At 41.9% G+C, this 24,207-nt stretch overlaps 1 protein-coding gene and 1 long non-coding RNA gene across 2 annotated transcripts in view; one reads left to right on the top strand and one right to left on the bottom strand.

Annotated features, from left to right (window-relative positions):
* vwa8 (von Willebrand factor A domain containing 8) overlaps positions 1-24,207 on the bottom strand; it is a 200,185-nt gene that overhangs the window by 133,538 nt on the left and 42,440 nt on the right. The window contains exons 5-7 of the mRNA XM_033032907.1: positions 10,410-10,577; positions 2,035-2,199; positions 986-1,035 (exon numbers count right to left, since the gene is read on the bottom strand). Coding sequence (XP_032888798.1) covers positions 986-1,035; positions 2,035-2,199; positions 10,410-10,577 — 383 coding nt within the window. The remainder of the gene's footprint in view (positions 1-985; positions 1,036-2,034; positions 2,200-10,409; positions 10,578-24,207) is intronic.
* Positions 19,236-23,590, top strand: LOC116980557. The gene is made up of 3 exons (XR_004414004.1): positions 19,236-19,287; positions 19,763-19,764; positions 23,580-23,590. It is a non-coding gene; the product is annotated as an uncharacterized LOC116980557 (long non-coding RNA).

The following is a 24,207-nucleotide window of genomic DNA, read 5'->3' as shown; positions in this document are numbered from 1 at the left end:
ATCCTCTTATCACAAGTGATTTTAAATCTTAAAGTGGCGCTGTTGAGATATCACACTGGGTGCAGCACTATCTGACTGTAACTTCATGCCCTTGTCTGATGTTGTGCCCAATCCCTGCACTAGTCATCTCGCGTGCCCATTTTCATGATATATTGCCACTCCAAATCCAATAAAAATACAAATAAACTATTTTTAATCTAAAAGGATGATGCTTGACTATATTTGTCATCAATAATTTTACAGTTAATAAGCAAAAATGCTTAAAGAAAATTAAAAGAGGTTTTATGATCTATGGTCTCCTTGGTTCTTGCATTTAATGCCTCCTAAACATTAGTTATAATTCCTGGTATCTTCATAGCAATCTATTGGGTTAACATTGGGTTGCACAAGTGATAAAGATGATGTTTTCACAGTGAGCAATTGTTTTGATACGACAAGAAATGCAACAAAAACTGCTGAAAGGGCTTTGAAAATGAGTTCCAAAATGGGAATGATAATGGTTCCAAATACTTCAGAGAGAGGCAAAATCATTTGACATGCACCAGGGAGCACTTTAGTCTGGTTTAATTAACTGTTCGCCCATACTTAAATGGTGCTATGTAGATATGGAATACATAACTTTGTTCACTTGCATCAAAAACAAGCTGTTTAGTATTTCTTCGATAAAAATGTATGACATTGCACTTCACCAAATTATATGTCAGGGAATCTGGAACTGAAGCAGTTATTGTAGCCAGATTGGAAAAGACTGTCAAGGATGATAACTCAGAAAAGTGATCTATTTATAAAAAGCTCAATACTGGATCAATTGCTTAAGCACTTGACTACTTAATAGATAATTCATTAGTCAGCTTCCGAGGAAGGTTAGGGCTATGAAATATTGACTCATTCTCTATCTGTAGATGTTATCTAACTTGCTTAACACTTCTCTCAACTTTTGTTTTATGATATTAACAAATAATAGGTATGATATCATAATCCATACCTCTCAGTGGGCACATTCGGTCCGATAGCATACAAGGCTGTCAACTGGTCCTGGAAAAATGGGTGAAAAGGAATGAAAATTGAAATGGGATGAAACAGAATTTGTTCAAACTGTGAAGTCCAGTGTAAATTCACCCCAAACCAATCAAAATGTAAATATCCACAGGCCATAATTTCTGAAGCTGGAGATTTGTGCTGCGATATAATCTACGGCAGTCCCCGCACACTAACACTATCCGATACACTAGGGACAATTTACATTTATACCAAGCCAATTTACCTACAAACCTGTACGTCTTTGGAGAGTGGGAGGATACTGAAGATCCCGGGGAAAACCCACGTGGTCAAGGGGAGAACGTACAAACTCCGTTCAGACAGCACCCGTAGTTGAGATCGAACCTGGGTCTCCGGCGTTGTAAGGCAACAACTCTACCACTGCGTCACCGTGCTGTCCTGTTTAAATCAACTGAAGACTAAGCAATGTCCTGGTCTCCCAGGTCTGGCAAATTTAAAGAGTTATAGTTGGGGACAGCACAGTGACACAGCTAGTGGAGCTGCTACCTCACAGCTTTAGCAACTCAGGTTCAATCCTGACCTCTGGTGCTGCTTGTGTGGCATTTGCACGTTCTCCCTGTGTGTTTCCTCCAGGTGTTCCTGTTTCCTCCCACATCCCAATGACACACCGGTTAAATTGGCCAAGCTTAGTTGCGTGGTAGAATCTTGGGGTAGTTGATGGGAATTTTGGGAAAACAAAATGGGATGAGTGTAGGATTAGTGTGTGGTTACTTGATGGTTGTATGGATTTGGCAAACCAAAGAGCCTGTTTGTGTGATGTATGATGTTATGAGCAAAGCCATTCAATAATTATTTTCATACAAAGTGAAAACAACAGTTATAACTAGTTATGAGAACTATGAATTGTTGATTGCATGCAAATAGATTCTACCATGAAAGTACATTAAATCACGATAGCATCATTCTAATTGTGCCTAATATCAAAATCATGGTAAAGACACTGAAACCACCATCACATGGATAGGTTAAAATTACCCGAAAAGGCAGGCAATAAACGTCCCTGGCCTGAAATCTTGAACGAAGCGGAGGATCCAGAGGGTTTCCAGGATACCTTGGTACCGGTAGACCCAGGGCTATAACCCTGAAGTCCTCACTAACTCGTACAATTTTCCACATGTCCAGCTCTTCTTTTGTATGTTCCTGTATGGAAAGTAGCATGTTATCAACCAGCCAAAGCGAAACCATGACATTGATCTCTAAATGCTATGAAAAAGATCACTGCAAATTCTCCGTGTCAGTCAACCACTCGGATTGGCAACATGAACATAAAGGGTACAGGAATTTGTACACAGTTGCATGTGTTAAATGCACATATGTACGTTGAACTCTGTCTGAAATTCTATTACTAAAGTCAATGGAGCCAAATTTCAGAAAATAATATCAAAGCACCTCATGAATTTGAAACAACTACAAAGTAATTACAGGCATTAAACAAATACAATGTCAAAAAAAAATCTGACTTTAACACAATCTTAACATTCTTCCTCAAACTTCAATGAAACGGCTCAGGGTTCTAAATTGCCATACACTCCAAATTATATACCATGGAGTTTGTCAAATTCTTGTTTCACCAGCAAATTCCACTCAAGTGCAGCGTGGAATCAGACAATGGCCATCAAGTTCAGGAGTTCTGCGTCTGTGCCTAAGTCCCAAACTTCATAATCATCATAATGATACTTTATTAGCCAAGTATGTTTTGCAACATACGTAGAATTTTATTTGCCATACAGTCATACCAATAAAAAGCAACAGAACACACAAGATACATTTTAACATGAACATCCACCACAGTGACTCCTCCACATTCCTCACTGTGATGGAAGGCGAAAAAAAGTTCAATCCTTCTTTGTTTTCCCACAGTCGGGAGCCTCGGGCCTTCCGTTAACGGGGTGATCTTGGCTCCCATAGCCGGCGGCGTTTGGGTCTTCACATCGGGGGGGATCAAGCTCCCGCATGAGGGGGGGGGGGGGGGGGGAATCTCAGCTCCCCCAACCCGGGCGATCGGACCCTGGGTCGGGGCTGGTCGAAACCTTCTACGACTGGAGCTTCCTGACATCGGTCTCTACCCGAGACTGTGAGCTCCTCGATGGTGAAATCCGCAGGCCGCATTGGAGCATTGATCCCAGGCAAGGGATCAGTTTGGATGGTAAGTCCACGGCCCCGCAGTGGGACTCAAAGAGTCCCGAGCAAGGCGTCCAGAGCGATCGGAGATACAATCCTGAAAACAATCGCATCTCCGGCAAGGTAACAGATTGAAAAAAAAATTCCCCCGACCCCCTCCCCCACCCCCCACATAAAACAAACCAGAGAACATTAACACAAACTTTTAAAACACACTAAAAATAAAAAAATAAAAAGACGAACAGACATTTGCTGATATTTGTGAAGGGAAATGCATGCAGTTTGTCAGATGGAATGGTTCACAATTGCTACCAAGTTCCATGTATTGAGGGATAAGATAAATCTGGTCTACAGCAAAACCATCCCTCAAAGTGACAGACCTCTATATTGTACTGTGAAAGAAACCTTGAGAGCCAGTACTATAACATGTTGATACAATTGGACCCTTATTAAAGGAATATCCATTGGGATTCAGGGAAGAAGACATGACAAGGACAGGAAATGGATTAAAGACGATGAACATGAGGGTCTGGAAGCACTGGGAAGAACTGGTAGATATTACAGATCTAACAAAAGTGAAAAGTGCCAGGATGCTCCAGGGAGGCTTGAAGGCTCAAAGAAGGCCATGGTGTTACCTGGGAGAGCCAAGTGATACTGAGAGAGTTCACTGGTAATGAAGATAGTCTCTACAAGGGCTAGAAATACTGGAAAAGGGAGGTAAGAATCTACAACCGATGAGCTTCCAAGTACAGGGCCCTGGTGAGACCGCACCAGGTATCAATAGCAATAATGACCTTCCTCAATTTGGGAGACCAAAATTGCACAAAAAACTCCAGTTTTTTTGTGCAATTTTGGTCTCCCAAATTGAGGAAGGTCATTACTTCTATTGAGGGAGTGCGGCATAGGTTAATTCCTGGGATGGCGGGACTGACAAATGGTGAAAGAATGGGTCGACTGGACTTGTGTTCACTGGAATTTGGAATCTTATTGAAACATATAAAACTCTTAAAGAATTGGACAGGCTAGATGTAGGAAAAATGTTCCCGATGTTTGGGAAGTCCAGAATCAGGGATCACAGTTTAAAAATAAGGGGAGGCTATTTAGGACTGTGATGAGGAAATACCTTTTCACCCAGAGAGTTGTGAATCTGTGGAATTCTCTGCCACAGAAGGCAGTGGAGGCCAATTTACTGGATGTTTTCAAGAGAGAGTTAGATTTAGCTCTTAGGGCTAAAGGAATCAAGGGAAACAGGGAAAATGCAGGAACGGGGTACTGATTTTAGATGATCAGCCATGATCATATTGAATGACGGTGCTGGCTTGGCCGTCGATAGGCCTACTCCTGCACCTATTTTTTTCTATGTTTTCTATGTTTCTATGATTGTGGGCTTTAGAACTCAGAGGCAAGACCATAGATTTAATTGGGAAGGCCTGAGGCACTGTGTGATACTGGGAGGTACAAAATTGGGTCTGGATGTTCTGTAGTAGCATCTGGAGGTGTGGTTATGAAGAAACTGTCTGGTTGCACTGAGTAGTGTCTGAAGAGACAGTATGATGGAAAGAGGAACTAAAGGCACAGCATAGTCTTTAGAGCTCAGAAGGATGGTTAACCAGAATAAAACCTGAGAGAATTGGACAAATTATTTAAGGATTTTTCGGAAAGTGTAGAATAGTGAGACTAAGTGGACGATTCTAACAAAGAGCAAACTCAAAAGGACCAAATTACCTACTTGTGTGCTGCATAGTCTATGATGCTATGGCCATTCACCATTGACAACCCCACACATCAGCTTCAATCATTTAGACACACCACCTTCTTCATGCACGATCCTCTCTCTGAACTCTTGTTTTCTCAAATAGACCCACCGCGTCATACTGCTCTGTTTATACAAATACAAAGTATTCTCAGACAAACTGCATCGTTCTCGATTTCTAGTCTCACATCTCTTGCCCATTCACAATTCTCTGGTTTTCCAAACCATCCACAGACTACCAACTAGTCAAGAATCTCAAGCACTTTCTCACATCCATGGGCAACATCCCTATTCTATCACTCGCACACCACACCCGTACTGTCCGTCATTCCACCCAATGCATGAACTCATGAAATAATTTAAATACATGAAAATTTAATTTCTAAATGATTTTGCAAAGAGCACTATTCCTCAGAGCGTGATGATTATTTGGAATGATCTGCCAAAGAGGGAAATGAGTTCAAAATATTGGAGTTCACTAGGGTAACTGGAATGCTGTGCCTGAGAAGTCCAAGAACTGTGCAGCAAAATAACCTCCAAATTTCTGTTAAAGAGAATAGCTAATAAGCTGAAAACACTCAACATGAAAGATTCCAGGCTCTCTTTGCACCATCTCATCACTGGCCAGGATATGTCCTTCCTCGTTTGGCGTCAAAACCTCTGGCAATGTGTCTGGCTCCCATATGCAGTGCACTCGCTTTCTTAACAAAGGAATAATTGCTAAAGACAATTTCAACCCCATTAGGTAGCCTGTGGCCAAGATTGCCATTAGTTTAGCTTCTTTCAGAGTGAACACATTAGTTGCAATACATTAGGAAAGCAAGGAAAGTGTATAATCCTGTGGTTGTCAATGGCTTAAGGCTTTTACAGGAAACACTTAGGCTACATTGAAAGATGTGATGTAATGGCTTCCTGGCAGTCATTAAGATTAAGATCAAAAAATTAATAAGGTTGGCAGCAGCCCATCTCAATTGTATCACAACTTCCATTTAGAACATCCTAGAAGTTAAGATTCCTGTACAAACAGAAGTAACACCAAATGACATTAAATCAACATATTGGTTTTCAAGAAGACTGTCCTAAACTGCCTGAACAATGTTGTAAATACCTTTAGTTTAGTTTAGTTTATTGTCACATGTACCAAGGTACAGTGAAAAGCTTTTGTTGCATGCTATCCAGTCAGCAGAAAGACATTACATGATTACAATCGATTACAGTGTATAGATACAGGATATGGGAATATCGTTTAATGCAAGATGAAGCCAGCAATGTTTGATCAAGGATAGTCCGAGGGTAACCAATGAGGTAGATGATTGTTCAGGACTGCTCTCTGGTTGTGGTAGGATGATTCAGTTATCTGTGAACATCTGGGAAGAAACTGTCCCTGAATCTGGAGGTGTGCATTTTCACACTTCTATACTTTTTTGCCTGATGGGAGAGGGGAGAAGAGGGAGTGGTCAGGATGTGATTCATCCTTGATTACAGGTTGCCTATCACCAACACTAATGATTGAACATTTTGCCACTGAGATGAAGATTGCCTGTGATTTCCTCCACTATTAGTATTTTGAGGAGAATTAAATAAATATCACAATAGTTGAAAATGTGGGCTGTGTCACCTCGTTTAAGGTCAAGGACAACCTGGACTGCCATAACTGATGTCTGAACTCCTGGCTCTGGGGGAAATTCATTCATTAATATCACCTGTAGACGGTGCAAGATTGAAGCAACTGCTATCAAAGTAGGTAGAAAATGTAAATGGCTAGTAGGTAGTAAATGGCTGCTTCAGTGTTAAGATGGTCTAGAGGAAGGGCCAGAGTGTGGCTGGATTGAAACCAGTGCTTCTCAAAAGCCACAGATGCGTCAAGAAGCTGGTGGTGGAAATAGAATGTTTCAGGGCTCATAAAGGATGTCGGGACAGTGAGGATGGAATAATAGACATGATTTTCAGGAAGTAGTATGTTTACCCCATAAAGTCTGGGAACCCAAACCTACTGAATGATAATGTTGATCAAAAAGATGAGCGCACCTCATAAATAGGGAAGGTGTTTGTTGCTGGATCTGTGTGGTATGGAAAATGTGCTCTGGTCATTACTAATCTATTCCACAAGCTTGTGTTAATACGCTAAAGACAAGGTAAAAATCTGCTACTGTTTAACACAACTTGTCAAGAAGAAGGTGCGATCTGAAGATGATAAATATTCCGTTATTTAAAGACATGAAATAAAGCGCTCAAACTTCAGACTCTTCCGAGTGTAGCTGTTGTCTCTATGAGGGACTGAACCTACCATAGTTCATGAGATTAAATATCCCGAAAGCAGTTGGGAATGTGAGGAACGTTTGAAAAGAGGTGATTCCATTGCTAGTTCATGGGTTGGTGGAGTAACTCCACTAACTCTTCACAAAACCAGCAATTTGACCTGGAACAGCCACATAGAAGCAATGGCCAAGAAAGCACACCAACGCCTCTACTTCCTTAGAATGCTTAGGAAGTTTGGCATGTCCCCAACAACCCTCAGGATGGTTTGGGAACAGCTCCATTCAAGACCGTGAGAAATTGCAGAAAGTTGTAGACGCAGCCCAGACCATCACGCAAACCAACCCCCCTTCCATGGACTTCATCAATACTTCACGCTGTCTTGGCAAGGCCACCAGCATAATCTAGGAACAGTCTCAACCCGGCCACTCCTCCTCCTGTCTCCCATCAGGCAAGAGGTACAGAAGTTTGAAAAAGCATATCTCTAGATTCAGGGACAGTTTCTCCCCAGCTGTTATAAGACAACTGAACCATCCTCTCACCAGCTAGAGTGTGGTCTTGACCTCAACCTCATTGGAGACCTTTGAATTTAATTGGACATTACCCTGCACTAAATTATATATCCTTTATCCTGTATCTGAACACAGTGCACAGCTTGATTGTAATTATGTATAGTCTTTTCGTTGGCTGATTAGCATGCAACAAACACGTTTTTCATTCTACCTCGGTACACGTGACAATAATAAACAAAATTAAACGAATTGTTATTGGATAAATCCACACCTGACATGTGAGAGTTGTTTACAGGCCAGTTGATTGATGTTCAGAACCAGTATGTTCTAGAAAGGAGGAGGGATAAGGATGGCCTTGATCAAAGTAGTGGTAAATTTAGTCAAAAAGATAAAAGTGCATGCATGCAAGGTTTAAGAGGTTGGAATCGGACAGGGCCGTTGAGGAATATAAGGAAAGGAGGAAAGACTCAAGCAGATGATTAAAGGGATGAAAGAGTCTCCGAAATGGCTTTGGTGAATCAGATTTTTAAAATCCCAAAGCTTTTTACACCCATATTAAAAACAAGAGGATAACCAGGGCGAATAGTAAAATCGCTCAAGGATAAAGGATGAAATTTGTGATTGGAGTCTGTGGATGTAGGCGAGGTAATACACGAGGACTTTGCATCTGTTTTCACCAAGGGGAAGTACGGATCAGTGTGGAGAATACTAATATGCAAGGGCAATTTAGATTAAGGAGGTGCTGGGGCTCTTGAAGAGCATTAAGGTGGAAGACCTGTTAAGACTTATCCAATGTTATTGAGAGAGGTCAGAGAGGAGATTGTGGGAGTCTTGGCAGAGGTCTTTGCATCTTCTCTAGCCACAGAATAGTGTCCTTTCACCCACAACCCTTTGTCTTCTATTGGTAAACCAGTTCTGAATCCAAACGTCCAAATCACTGATAATCCCCCGCATTTTAATCGTAGTCACTGTTAATCCCGTGCATTTTAATCCACCCTGCATTTTCTTCATAACCCATAATATCAGCTGCTTTTATACCATTACCAAACTTGATCTGCTCATCCAAGTCACTGGGGTTTTGAACAGCGGAGCCCAGCACCAGTCAGCCGAAGTTAGCGTCTCCTAACCAGAAAAAGGCTTTTTGATTTCTCCTCAAAGCTTTCTATACCAATGACCTAGGATGGCACTACACCAGTCACATAACATCAAAAGAACTATCAACAAATAGCAGAGAGGATCCAGCAGAGGAAGAGTATCGAGACAGATTGTGTGGTCGTTGGATTTCCCTTTTGTTCTTTCATTACTTTGAAGCTATAAGGAGTGGAGTAATTGAAAATGGTTGAAGAATTCCAGCTGAGGCTGACAGGGCTGTGGTCTCATTCAATGCCCCTCCAGATCTTACTTCATCCATTCATATAGGGCTGTGCTCTGCTAATCACAAGTGGTCACCTCAATGAGTTTGGAAAGGGAAAATGTCAAATGTTGGACGGATTTTAGGGGAGGGCTGGCAGCCTGAGATGGAGTAAAATTTGACAGAAGCTCACATTTCTACCTGGCAGAACATTAAAACCAAAAATACAGAATGGATAGAAGGATGTTCTGGTTCTTGCTCGCAGTAAATTAAATATGCAGGGCTTTGCAGTCAAGTCAATTCTACTCGAGCCAAGTGACGTTCAATTAGCCATGTTTGTCATAATACGTCACATTCTAAAAACATACAGAAATTAATAAGAAAAACAGAGAGTCAGTTCTGTGCTGAAAACATCAGAATCGTGTGATGGTAAATAACTGGGTCATGAACAGTTAGCACTAATCTGCCACTGGGCATACAAACTTGCCAGTTGGAAGCTGACGTTAAGAAACAGATGTGAAGGAAATTCCTAAAATATCTAAATGGCTAAATCACTTTAACATGGTGTAGATTCTGGGTTCCAAACATAAATAATCCTTCCTAAGCAATTGCATTTTAATTCCTCACAAACAGAAAATTCCTCAGCCATTGACAAATTTTAGTTGATACTTGATAACACAGAACAAAATTAACTCAATTTTCTAAATTACATTAATTGAACTAAATAGGTGATTTCCAAATTAAGAATAGATTTTGTCACTGCACAAAATAGCTCTTTAGGCCAAATGATGCACTTACATCCCAGCAGTGCCCACAAATGTTTCTTGATAGATAAGGCAATGGAGTGGAACACATGTATGAACCAAGGAACCCCTCCAGGATAGAGCAGCAGTGGGCTGGAATGTATATAAATGATGCTGAGAAGCATAACTTCACATATAGTTAAGATCTGGAACTCTATTCTTCAATATCTTTTGGGGTAGGGTATGAAGTGGGTTCAGTAGATTCAGTGGAAATTTTAGTAGTGTATATTATAGCCTTCATCTGTCTGTGAAGTTTAGGGAGTCAACCGAATTTTAACATTAAAGTGATACAACCTAACAGAAAGAGGAAATAGACACAGGGAATGTAATAGAACTTTGGTCTAGTGAGTTTATAATGTAGTAGGAGGTGAAGGATGGGATTGATGACACCTTGAAATAGTAGATTGGCAAACATTGGACTACTGCTTAGCCTCATATTATTTGGCGAGCTTTTCATTTTTGATCTGGCAACAGAGTTTTGGGCAACTTCAAAGGTGGGCCAAACCAAGAGCATGTTATTTCCATTCTTTCAGATAAATCCATTCCCAATTTACCTTCAGTAGTTTGTCATAACGTTCAGCAGACATAAGAAACCTTCCATCTTCCAGTTGCATCTCCCTGTTTTCCAAAAGATTGTTCAATACGGGTAAAACATTGCGTTCGGCTTTTTCCAGTCCTTCCAGCACCAATACCCTGCCTTTAGTCGCAGCTCGAACAGCACACTTTCAGAGAAAAGGAAGATGAGAATGTAAAAACATAAGAAATAGATATGAGCAGGTCATTCAGCCCCTTTTGCCCGTTCTGCCATTGAAATAAGTTAATGGTGTTCATGGTTGATTCTGATATGTTATCTTCGTCTCATCTATCCACAAGACCTTTTTCCAGAACTGCAGTTGCTCTTTTAAGTACTTCTTGGCAAACTGTAAAGGGCCTGTCCCACGAGCATGCGACCTGCATGCGGCAAGCGCGACCTAAAGGGCCGGTCCCACCAGCATGCGCCTGCATGCGGCAAGCGCGACCTTACGTGGTCGCTTGAGCCGTACGGCATGCGGCAAATGCGACCAAACCAGAAGCGGGAGCCGCGCGGAAATCGAGTGAGTGACACGGCGTCGAGGTGGCTGCGGGCCGGCAGGCCGTAGCCGCGCGGAATTTTTAAACACGGTCAGTTTTTCAATGCCCCGTGCGATGTCGGAACTAGCTCCGCACAACTCCATACGGTTCCGGCGATCAAAGTGGGACTGGCCCCGCGAGGCCGTATGGCTCAAGTGACCATGTTAGGTTGCGCTTGCCGCATGCAGGTGGGACAGGCCCTTTAGGTCGCGCTTGCCGCATGGAGTCGCATGCTCGTGGGACAGGCCCTTAACCTGTCATACTTGACTCCTGAAGAGTGTTTCTGATCCGTCGGACAGGTGATCGGGGATTTTTCTTTATTATAGAGAGAATTCCTCTGTCTGGAATCAAGTGTGGATTTGTCACTGACCACTGTCTGCAGAAGACTACATGAACAGAAATGCAGAGGCTACAATACAAGATGCAAACCACCTGTTAGCCACAAAGATAGGATGGCTGGTTACAGTTTGCCAAGATGTACTTAAAAGAGCAACCACAGTTTTGGAAAAAGGTCTTGTGGACAGATTAGATGAAGATTAACTTATATCAGACCGAAAGCACGTGCAAAGTATGGAGGAGAGAAGGAACTGCCCAAGATCCAAAGCATACCATCTCATCTGTGAAGCACGTGGTGGGGGTGTCATGGCCTGGGCATGTATGGCTGCTGAAGGTACTGGCTCACATATCTTCATTGATGATACAACTGCTGATGGTAGTAGCATAATGAATTCTGAAGTGTATAGACACATCCTATCTGCTTAATTTCAAACAAATCAGGGCTCGAAATTAGTGGTTGCCCGGTTGCCAATGGCAACCTACAGTCCTGCCGGGAAACCTAAAATCCGTGCCATTTTACCCGGCTTGACAAGCACCTCCCTCCACCACCTCCAGTTTAAATTCCATTTGGAATATTTTGGAGGACCAAGAAACCAAGAAACCCGGGACAACTATCGTTTAATTCTGAGCGGGCCCCATCTATATCTCTCGCTCTCTCTCTCTCTCTCTCTCTCTCTCTCTCTCTGTCACTCTCCGTCTCCGCCCGCCACCCGGATCCGTGTCTGGGCCGCCGGGTCTCCGCTCTCCGCTCTCTCCTCATCCGCCGGCACGGCAGGCCACCTTACACATGCGCATTGCCACAGCCTACACGCTTCCCCCTCCACATGCGCACAACCAGGGCCAGCACCAAAGATCCTATAGCGAGGATCTTTGGCCAGCACATCATCGGCCGTGGTTGTGCGCATGTGCCGTCCTGCACATGCACACTGCCCATGCAACTGGTCGGCGTTGGCCACTTTCTCCCTCCCTTTGCATTGTGGGAGATCTGGCCGCCATTGCTGTCCGGTCGCCGCCTCGCCGCGACTGCTGAAAACCAACGCAGAATCACTCGCTGGAGCTACTCCCTGGAGTAACTCTTGCTTCTTGGTTTCCTGGTCCTCCAAAAATATTCGAAATTGAATTTAAACAGGAGTGGACCCACCACCACCAAACTCCAACCTCTGAAAAATAACAGCCTATTGCATTTTATCTGTTTATTTATTATGTATATATATATGATCTATGGTATATAGACACACTGAACTTTTATCTCCAGTTCTCTATTATGTTTACATATTCTGTTGTGCTGCAGCAAGCAAGAATTTCATTGTCCTGACACATGACACTAAAGCTCTCTTGTCTCTTGACTTGGACTTAAGCAAAAAAGGGTTCTTGGGGGAAAAAAGAGCTACCTTAAATTTAATTCCGTTGGGTTGGGTACCTATAGTAGGGTGAAGACTATTCCATGCTTTAATTGGGCGGGGGAACTCCATGCAGCAGCCAGCATCTCTGGATAGAAGAAATTGGGTGACGTTTCGGGTAGAGACCCTTCTTTAGATTTCTTCTGGTTTTAGTGTTTTTAGTTTAATTTAAAGATTTAGTGTGGAAACAGGCCCTTTGGTCCACTAAGTCCACGCCGACCACCGATCACCCGTACACTAGCTCTATCCCACACATTAGCGACGTAAGTCAAGAGTGTTTTATTCTCTCACGTCCCAGTCAGAACAATGAAATCCTTACTTGCAGCAGCACAACAGAATATGTAAACATAGTCCTCTGTAAACACTGTTATACACGAGAAAACAGAACAGTGTATTATATATGAATATATAACTGTACACAGACACACATTTTCCCTCCTGGGATTAATAAAGTTCTATTGTATAGTATCGTGTGTGTAGTAAGGAACTGCAGATGCTGGTTTAAACTGAAGATAGACACAAAAAGCTGGAGTAACTCCACACGTCAGACAGAATCTCTGGACAAAAGGAAAATATTAAGTTTTGGGTTGGGTCTGAAAAAGGTTCCTGCACACCTTTGGAATGTGGAAGGAAACAAGGGCACCCGGAGAAAACCCATGTGATCAAAGGGAAAAGGAGCAAACTCCATACAGACAGCACCCATATTCAGGATCAATTCCGGGACTGGCAATTTTAGGCAGCAACTTTATGGCCAATGTACTGCCCCATAGTCTTGAACTGAATTAAAATATACAGTAGCTGTAAAGGGGGGCTTTGCGTCACTTAGAGATTTAAGACTGAAAATGGATAGTTTCTTTTTTTTTAGTAACCAAAGTTATCAACCTATAATTTTTGTGTGTTGGAAAATAAAATATAGTGGCACAGCTGGTGGACTTGCTGCCTCATACGCCAGAGATCTGTGTTCGATCCTGTCCTCGGGCACTGTCTGTGTTGAATTTGCACATTCTCCCTGCAAGCGTGTAGGTTTCCTCGCACATCCCAAAGACACATTGGCTTTGTAGGTTAACTTGTCTGTAAAATTGCCCCTCATGTGTAGGGAGTGGGTGAGGAAAGTGGGATAACAGAACGTGTGAATGGGTAGACAAAAATGCTGGAGAAACTCAGCGGGTGAGGCAGCATCTATGGAGCGAAGGAAATAGGTGACGTTTCGGTCAAGACCCTTCTTCCGACTGATGTGAGGGTGCGGGGGGGGTGGGAAGAAGAAAGGAAGGCGGAGACAGTGGGCTGTGGGAGAGCTGGGAAGGGGAGGGGAAGGAGGGAGAAAGCAAGGACTACCTGAAATTGAAGAAGTCAATGTTCATACCGCTGGGGTGTAAACTACCCAAGCAAAATATGAAGTGCTGCTCCTCCAATTTGCAGTGGGACTCACTCTGGCCATGAAGGAGGCCCAGGACAGAAAGGTCGGATTTGGAATGGGAGGGGGAGTTGAAGTGCTGAGCCACCAGGAGTTCAGGTTGGTTAATGCGAACTGAGCGGAGGTGTTGGGATGGAAGATTGCAACCTTCACGTGGTCCGCCCTGTTTCGACTAATGCAATCAACTCGACGTGCACAAACGGAAGATCAAATAGAACAAGTTGTCCAACCACTTAGGCTGTGCACGCCACACGAAAGAAGAAGAAGAAGCGGAGGTGTTGGGTGAAGCGATCGCCAAGCCTACGCTTGGTCTCACCGATGTAGAGCATTTGACACCTAGAACAGCGGATGCAATAGATGAGGTTGGAGGAGGTGCAGGTGAACCTCTGCCTCACATGGAAAGACTGTTTGGGTCCTTGGATGGAGTCGAGGGGGGAGGTAAAACGACAAGTGTAGCATTTCTTACGGTTGCAAGTGTTTGGGAGTAGCACTTTTGGGCCCATAACCATTTGTTTTAAAGTAGTTGTGGAGAAAGATTGGACTGGCCCACAAGTTAAGGACCTAAAAGTTAAGGTCCTAAATTGCAGTAAGGCCAATTTTGCAGGCATTCGGTGGGAACTTGTGGAGGTCATTTGCAGGTAATAGAAAGGCTGACAAGTGGAATGCTTTCAAAAAGTGTGATAGCAAAAGTACAGGGGCAGCATGTTCCTGGTAGAGTGAAGGGCAAGACTAGAAAGTCACAACAACACTGGATGACAAGAGATGTTGGGGCTATAATTAGGAAATAGAAGCATAGATGTTGGGATATCTTAGATCGTATACAAATTACCAAAGAACATGTATTGGTGGTTTTAAAGCTCATTAAGATGGATAAATCCCCTGGGTCCCACCAAGTACATTCTTAGATCTTGTGGGAAGTTAAGGAGGAAATTGCGGGGGCACTTGTTGAGATATTTGCATTATTTTCAGCCATAGATGAAGTTCCGGAAAATTTGAGAGTGGCAAATGTCATACCATTATTTAAGAAGGGAAAAAAGGACAATCAAGGACACCAGAGGCCGAGGAGCCTGATGCCATGTTAGAAAAGTTGTTGGAGAGCATTCTTAGAGACAATATCTACCAACATTTAGATAGTCACCAACAGATTAGGGATGGTCAGCATGGCTTTGTGCATGGGAAATCATGTCTCACAAATCTGATCGAGGGCAGTGGACATTGACTATATGGACTTTAGCAAGGTTTTTGACAAGGTCCCACATATAGGCTTGTAAGGAAGGTTTCATTGCATGGAAACCTAGATGAGCTAGCCAATAGGATTAAAGGAGTAAATGAGTAGAAAACTTCACAGAGCAGATGGACCACACAGCAGGTGAATGAATATAAGAGCAAAAGGAACAGGGAATTGAATCTTACCTTCTATAGCCTAATGTCCATAAAACATAGGAGCATAATTAGGTTATTCAGCTCATCGAGTCTACTCCGCTTTCAGTCATGGCTGATCCCTTTTCCTTAACCCCATTCACCTGCTTTCTCCCCGTAACCTTTGATGCCCTTACCAAACACGAACCAACCTTCAGCTTAAAAATACTCCACAGCTGTCTGTGGCATTTAATTCCACAGATTCACCACCCTCTGGCGAAATAAATTCCTCCTCACCTCTATTCTGTGCCCTAGGGTTCTAGACTCTCCCATTACAGGAAATATCCTTTCCACACCCACCATTAATTGGTCCCCTCTCATGAGATTGAGATGTCCCCTCATCCTTCTACACTCCAGAGAGTACAGGTCCAGAGCCTTCAAATGCTCCTCATCCATTAAGCCAATCACCCCAGGATCATTCTCGTAAATCTCCTCTGGACCCTCTCCAAAGCAAGTTTATCTGTGGGCAACTTGGTGGTGCAGTGGTAGTATTGCACCAGATACCCGGGATGACGACCCGATCTTGACTACGAGCGCCCGTACGGAGTTTGTACATTCTCCACGTGACCTGCGTGGCTTTTCTCCGAGATCTCAATTTTCCTCGCACACTCCAAAGATGTACAAGTTTGTAGGCTAATTGGTTTGGTAAAATTTGTAAATTGTCCACAAGCGGGTAGGATGGTGTTAATGTGTGGGGATCCCTGGTCAGTGTGGATCTGGTGGGCTGAAGGGCCTGTTTCCATGCTGTATCTCTGAACAAAACTAAAACAAATCCTTCCTCAGATATGGGCCCAAAATTGCTGACAATATTTCAAATGTGGCCTCGCCAATGCCTGTCATGATATAATATTTAATTGCACTTTGTAAACTGCTGCTTATGTATTTTAATATATTAAATATTGTTTGTTTCAAATAAAGTTATAATTATTAACTGATTAACACTTAATAAAAGAGCAGAAACTTCATAGTGTATTCTTTCAAAGAGAATACAACATAAGCTTTGTTCATGATATGGTTCTTTGAATTTGCTTCAATTCATAACAATTTTTAAGAAAAAGATTGAGCTAATGTGTCCTACATTGTCGGATATGTTTTACAACATTAATCTCTTAACATAAGATGAAAGCATAGTTTCTAGAAATATTATCTGAGTGCTTGTAAATTTCAATCTGTTCAATAAATTCTGGCTTTTAAAACAAAAAGTGCTTCTGGGATTCCTCTTTTCAATTTTATAATTGTTGCTTCTTGTCACCACAGGCAATGTTATGAGTCGGCTTGATTTAAACTCATTATCTTTTCCATTTGTCCCATGTTACTCTGAGCCTCTTTGTGCATTGGTAACAAGATTGGCTTGGGAAGTACAAGATTCAATTGCTTCTCCAAAATAAAGCCTCTTTTTAAAATTGAATGTATGTAAATGTTCTTTTCCCTCGCATATCACCTTCATCTTCACAATCATTCAACCTGATTGCTGATTGAAGCAATCTAAAGCACTCACTACCACCTCTTCAAACCCGTACCAAGGTTGTGTTCTCTAATATCCCGGTTTCCCTCAACTGGACAGTAAACTTTAATATTAATTCTGGTCTGTCACTTGAGTCCTGCATGCTTATAGTGGCCATCTTTCTGACAAGATATAAAACTAAGAGCACATCTGGCTTTTCAGGTGGTGGTAACAGATCCTTAATGCCCGTCCCACTTAGGAAACCTGAACGGAAACCTCTGGAGACTTTGCACCCCACCCAAGGTTTCCGTGTGGTTCCTGGAGGTTTTTGTCAGTCTCCTTACCTGCTTCCACTACCTGCAACCTCCGGGAACCGCACGGAAACCTTGGGTGGGGAGCAAAGTCTCCAGAGGTTTCCGTTCAGGTTTCCTAAGTGGGACAGGGGCATAAGAATGAATCCTGCAGAAGAATGGGAGTCCAATCCAGTATCCTGACTATTTTCCTTCCACACTCAGTCCTGATGTAGTGTCTTGTTAACCATTCAATGCTGATGCCTTTGTAGATGGAGCTTGACCTGCTGAGTTCCTTCACCAGTTTGTTTCTTTGCTCCAGTAACCTGGGCAATCTTTATCGCTAAGACTAAAGCGGATCGTCATGATGATTCTGAAACCTCGCTGCCCCACTTCCTAAATTACAACAGGGATATTACACTTCAGAAATACTAAACTGGCTCTAAGACATCTGAAGTCATGAAAAAGTACAAATAAATACAATATTTTCATTCGGGATCTAATAGTATATAATGTTTATGAAGGAACTGCCGATGCTGGAAAATCATAGGTAGACAAAATTGCTGGAGAAACTCAGCGGGTGAGGCAGCATCTATGGAGCGAAGGAAATAGGCAACGTTTTGGGCTGAAAATCAGATTTAAAAAGAGATACGGAATAGAACAAACCCTTCAGCCCAAATTGTCCATGCCAGTCGTCAAGCAGCCATTTTTATACAAATCCTATTTATTTTATTCTCCTTACTTTCCCATCAACTAACACCCCCCCCCCCCCCCCCCCCCCCCTCCGCCTCCCCATTCACTCCTACATACAGTAAATTTCCTCTGGCCAAATAACCGACTGACCAGTTTATCTTTGGGATGTGGGAGGAAACCAAAGCAACTGGGAGGTGATCTATGCAGTCTCAGGGTAAACAGGTAAACTCCATTCAGATGATGCCCAAAGTCAGGATCAAATACAGCACACTAGAGCTGCACTTCGTTAACTGTACCACTGTGCCTCCCCAGATCCTATGCCATTGTAACGTATGGACATTTTTTCACTTTTATCCAGCTCATCCATGTGGGAATATCCAATGATCAATCCGTAGTTCCAAAAGAAGATCAGATGGGCAAGGCTCAGCAATTAGTTGGCATCTACATCCGAGATACAAGTTCACATTCCATCGCCACACAACAAAAGAACTCCAATTTCAAACGTAAGCCAGCTATTTCAGTTCTACAATATCATGTTGATAAAAAATCTCATCTATCCTAAACCAAAGAGAATATGGGCACATTTTGCCCAATATGTTCAATAACTGCATACTGGGCATCAAACCCTATCTCTGAACATACAGCACCTAAGAAATAAATTATGGAGGGAGCTGCAATTTTCCATAGAACTTTACATTCATATGGGTCGTGATTGAGAGATATCTTGGCTCTTGTTAGGTATGAGAATCTTATCCCCATCAAATTATCTATTACCCATCTCATCATCATTTTAAAAAGCGAAATGATCAGTTGATGGTTTCTTACTACTTAAGGTCAAAACCTGCAGACCATCATAGAAATGTATTTTTGTCCATAAGATGGGGCTATTGCTTCAAAGTGCAGCAGCCTCTAACTAGATTGCTGGTTGTATTAAATGGGCTAACTGCAGGAGTTGGGCATGAAAATATATTTTACATTTGAAGAATAATATGTCAGTTCACAAACCCATCTACTGCAAAAAAATTTCAGTGTCAGCATTGGTAGCTCGGAGTGAAATGGTGTGTAAACTAGACACAACTGTGATCTATCAGACTGATGGAGTAGGAGGGAGAAAGCTGGAAGAGAGAGGTGGGGGTACGGAAAAGTAGGAAAAGTGATAGGTGGATACAGGCAAGGGTGTGTGATGGGTAGATGGGTGGAGTAAGTGACAAAGTGATAAGCGAGTTCGGTATTCCGACTGCGCATGCCCAGGTCAAAGGTCACTACGAATAAACTTTGCTGGAAAGCAGTGGAGCTGTGTACATATATACCTTCTGCTTTTTCCAGGTTTGATTCGTCTTGGTAAGAAAATACTGCTTTCAAACAATGAATTAGTTGTATTTATTGTTCCTTTGTTAAAAGCTAAGATTATTTTGTCGTTTTTATTGCTTTATACTTTGGTGAGTGAGCGAGATCGTGCTCGTCTGTGATCGGGGTCGGGCCCGGATCTCCGGCGCTGCAGGCGCTGTTGGGTAGCCGCTGGGCTGTCCCCGTCCCCTCCCGGGTGTTCCATCCCTGTCCTGGGGCGGCCAGAGGTGTCGGGCCGGGAGGAGGCAGCTGAGTTGCTGCGGCGCTTTGTGTGTATCCCCGTTGAAGGCTGGTGCTCGGCTTTCGCTGGTGGTCCCCGGCCCGTCGAGGAACGGGTTCCTCGGGAGTTGGAGCGAGGTTGGGCTGGAGTTGGCGCTTCTTCTCCGTGCTCGCTGTGGGCCTGGGGCCACTGGTGTCATCGGTCCGCGGCTGTCAGTGGCCCGGCGGATTTGAGCAGTGGTTGGGGCTTCTTCTCGGTGCTGGCTGTGGGCCTGCGGCCGCTGGTGTAATCCGTCCGGGGCTGTTGGTGACCTGGCGGGACAGGCGGATTTGAGCTGGGGTTGTCGCCTCTTCTCCGCGCTGGTTGTCAGATGGTTTGCAAAAATTCTTCTTTAAACCCTTCTGTTCCGATTTAAACCTCAGGTCCACCCTTGCGGATTGAAGAAGGGTCTCGACCCGAAACGTCACCCATTCCTTCTTTCCAGAGATGCTGCCTGTCCCGCTGAGTTACTCCAGCATTTTGTGTCTCCCTTGCAGATTGAATGGCAGGTGTACCATAAAGCAATCACCCAGTTAGCATTTGACTTCTCCAATGTACAGGAGATGCATAACAAATGTACACAAAATGCATAACACTAGATTGGCAGAAGTACAATGAATCACTGTTTCACCTGTCCTTTCAGATCTTTCACCTCTTGCCTCCTTGCCATTCAGGTGCCCAAACAGTCCTTTCACATCAAGTCAGAACCCTTGAGCTTCCTGTTGCCTGCCACTTTTAATTTTACATCCCACTCATTCTGATCCATTTTGTTTGTATATTCTGCACTGTTATAATGAGGTCCAACATAAACTTGCGAAACAGTATCTCATCTTCCACCTGGGCACATTGCAACCTTTCTGATTCAATATCAAATTTTACAATTTCTGTTAACTTACTTTCCATGCTTATCACAGAGCTGGATATTTCTAATTTAAATCATTTATCTGTGATCATTTTGGTTCAGTTATTCTCTCTTCATTGACCTTATTAGAAATATTCCCTTATAGTCCTCTCCATCCTTCCCCAAAACCTCTCTGCAACTTAAAACTTGTGTTCTCACTTTCCTGGTATGACAAAGGAATCTCTCAAACATTAACTCTTTCTGTTTCCACAGATGCTTCCTGACCTGACCTGCTGAGTGTTTTCAGCATTGCTTTTTTTCATATTTAATCTGCAATTTTTTTGATTTTCAGGTTTAAACACATGTCTCCTGAGATATCTGATCACCAATACCACACAGAGGTGACCCATTTTATCACAGCTCCAAAACTAAAGCTTTTTATTATCCCATGTCCATGAATCCAATTTCTTTACAATAAATCCAGAGGATCTAAATTTTTAAAAAGGTCACAGATAATCCTAGGTATTGAGAAATAATAAATGGTTCATTGAAAAGTGACAATTTATTGAGTGAAATAGTCTCTCTCACTCTCCTCTTCCCCTTCCTCTCTGATAGTCTCCTCTTGCCTTTCAATCGCTGTCCTCTACATTTTTATTTGGGTGGGCCAGACCTTTACAACAATCATTAAGGTTGATTACATCTTCCCACTTTGGTGTCCAATGATACAAGTACAAGTACATTATTAATTCCAAATTCCTTCTAATCCAGGGTGCTCCCCCTCTGAAACCATCTGTCTGCTAATCTTTTATTTGGATTGAATGTACATCTCCGAGGTAGTTTACAGAGAGATAACACTTTGGCCTTCTATCAGTTTGTTTCTCCGAATTATATCTTTGGTCAGTTCTTAAGTAACTTTACTTTCCTTATTTCAAAGCTAAATTGTTATAATCAACTGTGTGCTAGTGGGCCTAGAATGTAATTGTAAAAAATCTGGCTTGTCCTTCAAATACAAAAATAGATAATGAACCCTGATTTCTCACCTTTCCTATGAATATATAATCACCTTCAGTGCAGTGGGAGCACCATTTATTTTTTATTCAGGCAGCTGTGAATTTAGGACCACCATATATATTATAACATCTAATTCATGCTGACGTTCCAATCCAACAAAAGTGATCCTTTCGGTTTAGTGCCCTCAAAATCTGAGCTCCAGCGTCAGCACTGGGCTTGAAAGGTAATGTCTTTCTAGTGTGACTTTAAACTACAGCCCCATCTGTTCACTCACATGGAAGTTTAAAACATTCTCTATCGAAGAAGGAATTAAGCTTTTTCCAGGCAAATATAAAACACAACCAGTTTCTCCAAAAATATATCATATACTCTTTCATCTCACCACTTTGCATAGAAACTTGGTATGACCAGATTGGATATTATACTTCTCTACATTGCAAAAATGACCGCACTTCAAATATACTTCAGTGAAACCTTTGTTAATATTTCAAGTATATACAATTGTTATTAAAGAGCTGAACATCTAATTTCTTTGAGCTCTGGTGTATGGCTCACACACTACTGTGGTGTTAAATATCATAATCATGGTATTTTAATTGCAGACAAGCTTTCAGTAAATGATTTCCCACCAGACATTAAAAAAAACGCCTACGCAACTATGAAGCATACACGTGCTAAAACTGCCTGGTATTTTGTTAATTCGCTGATTACTTCTGTTTGCCATAAAAGTCAAGGCACAATCAAGATTTTTATCTGTTTAATTTTTTTGAAAGTAATTGTATATAACCATATAACCATATAACAATTACAGCACGGAAACAGGCCATCTCGACCCTTCTAGTCCGTGCCGAACACGTATTCTCCCCTAGTCCCATACACCTGCGTTCAGACCATAACCCTCCATTCCTTTCCCGTCCATATAACTATCCAATTTATTTTTAAATGATAAAAACGAACCTGCCTCCACCACCTTCACTGGAAGCTCATTCCACACAGCCACCACTCTCTGAGTAAAGAAGTTCCCCCTCATGTTACCCCTAAACTTCTGTCCCTTAATTCTCAAGTCATGTCCCCTTGTTTGAATCTTCCCTACTCTCAGTGGGAAAAGCTTATCCACGTCAACTCTGTCTATCCCTCTCATCGTTTTAAAGACCTCTATCAAGTCCCCCATTAACCTTCTGCGCTCCAAAGAATAAAGCCCTAACTTGTTCAACGTTTCTCTGTAACTTAGTTGCTGAAACCCAGGCAACATTCTAGTAAATCTCCTCTGTACTCTCTCTATTTTGTTGACATCCTTCCTATAATTAGGCGACCAAAATTGTACACCATACTCCAAAATTGGCTTCACCAATGCCTTGTACAATTTTAACATTACATCCCAACTTCTATACTCAATGCTCTGATTTATAAAGGCCAGCACACCAAAAGCTTTCTTTACCACCCTATCTACATGAGATTCCACTTTCAGGGAACTGTGCACAATTATTCCCAGATCCCTCTGTTCACCTGCATTCTTCAATTCCCTACCATTTACCATGTACGTCCTATTTTGATTTGTCCTGCCAAGATGTAGCACCTCACACTTATCAGCATTAAACTCCATCTGCCATCTTTCAGCCCATTCTTCCAACTGGCATAAATCTCTCTGTAGACTTTGAAAATCTACTTCATTATCCACAACCCCACCTATCTTAATATCACATTCTTTCTTTCTTTTTCTAAGGCACTTTACAAGAAGGAGATGCAATATAAATCTAATAAACTGGGATGACCACCCAACTCCTAAAATTCTGAGATATTTGGTTGCACCATATGATTCAGGAATATTACCTTGATTTACAATGCAAGACGATAGACAAATAAAGAATGGAGGAATTACATTTTGTAGTTGGAATATAAGGGGTGCCAACGAACCAATTAAGAGGGGTAAAATGTTTGCCCAACTAAAATCGTTGAAAAGCGACATAATGTTTTTACAGGAGACACACATGAAACAACAAACACAAATGAGATTAAAGGCGAATTGGATAGGCCAAACATACTACTCCTCATTTACTTCTAAATCTAGGGGTACAGCTATTCTTATTAGAAAAGGTATTCCTTTTAAATTAAAGAATACTATATCAGATAAAGAGGGAAGGTATATTATAGTTTCGGGAGAAATTTATGCAATCAGAGTTTAATTACCAAAATGTGATAATAGGGGGGGACTTTAACTGTGTTTTAGATTCATATCTAGATAAATCAGCAAAACAAAAGAAGAGTAATTTAAAATCTAAGACTAGCGAACTTTTAAATACATATATAAAAAATACTAATATAATAGATGTATGGAGATCTGCTAATCCAGTTGGAAGGGAATACTCGTTTTACTCTTCGGTACATAAAACTTATTCAAGAATTGATTATTTTTTAGTGGATATGAAATTAATGCCATATACAAACAACCCAACATACCACATTAGTAGTATCTCAGATCACTCTCCGTTGACATTTTCAGTAAAATTTGAGGGAATGCCGGGTAAAAAAATTTTTTTGGAGGTTTAATACACATATTTTAAATGACGTGCAAGGCTATCAATATTTAAAACAACAAATGAAACTTTTTTTCGATACAAATGATATACCAGGTATTTTGCCTTCTTTATTATGGGAAACTTTTAAGGCATTTATGAGAGGAATTATAATTTCATATCAAAGTTTTCAAAATAAAAAGAATAAGACAGAACAATTGTTGTTAGAACAAGAAATCAGACAGTTAGAGTTGGATAATGCCAAAGATTCCACG

Source organism: Amblyraja radiata, chromosome 14 (assembly GCF_010909765.2).
Source record: "Amblyraja radiata isolate CabotCenter1 chromosome 14, sAmbRad1.1.pri, whole genome shotgun sequence".
Classification (NCBI taxonomy): domain Eukaryota; kingdom Metazoa; phylum Chordata; class Chondrichthyes; order Rajiformes; family Rajidae; genus Amblyraja; species Amblyraja radiata.
Note: the sequence above shows the minus strand (reverse complement) of the source record. Positions and strands in the feature narration are given on the sequence as shown.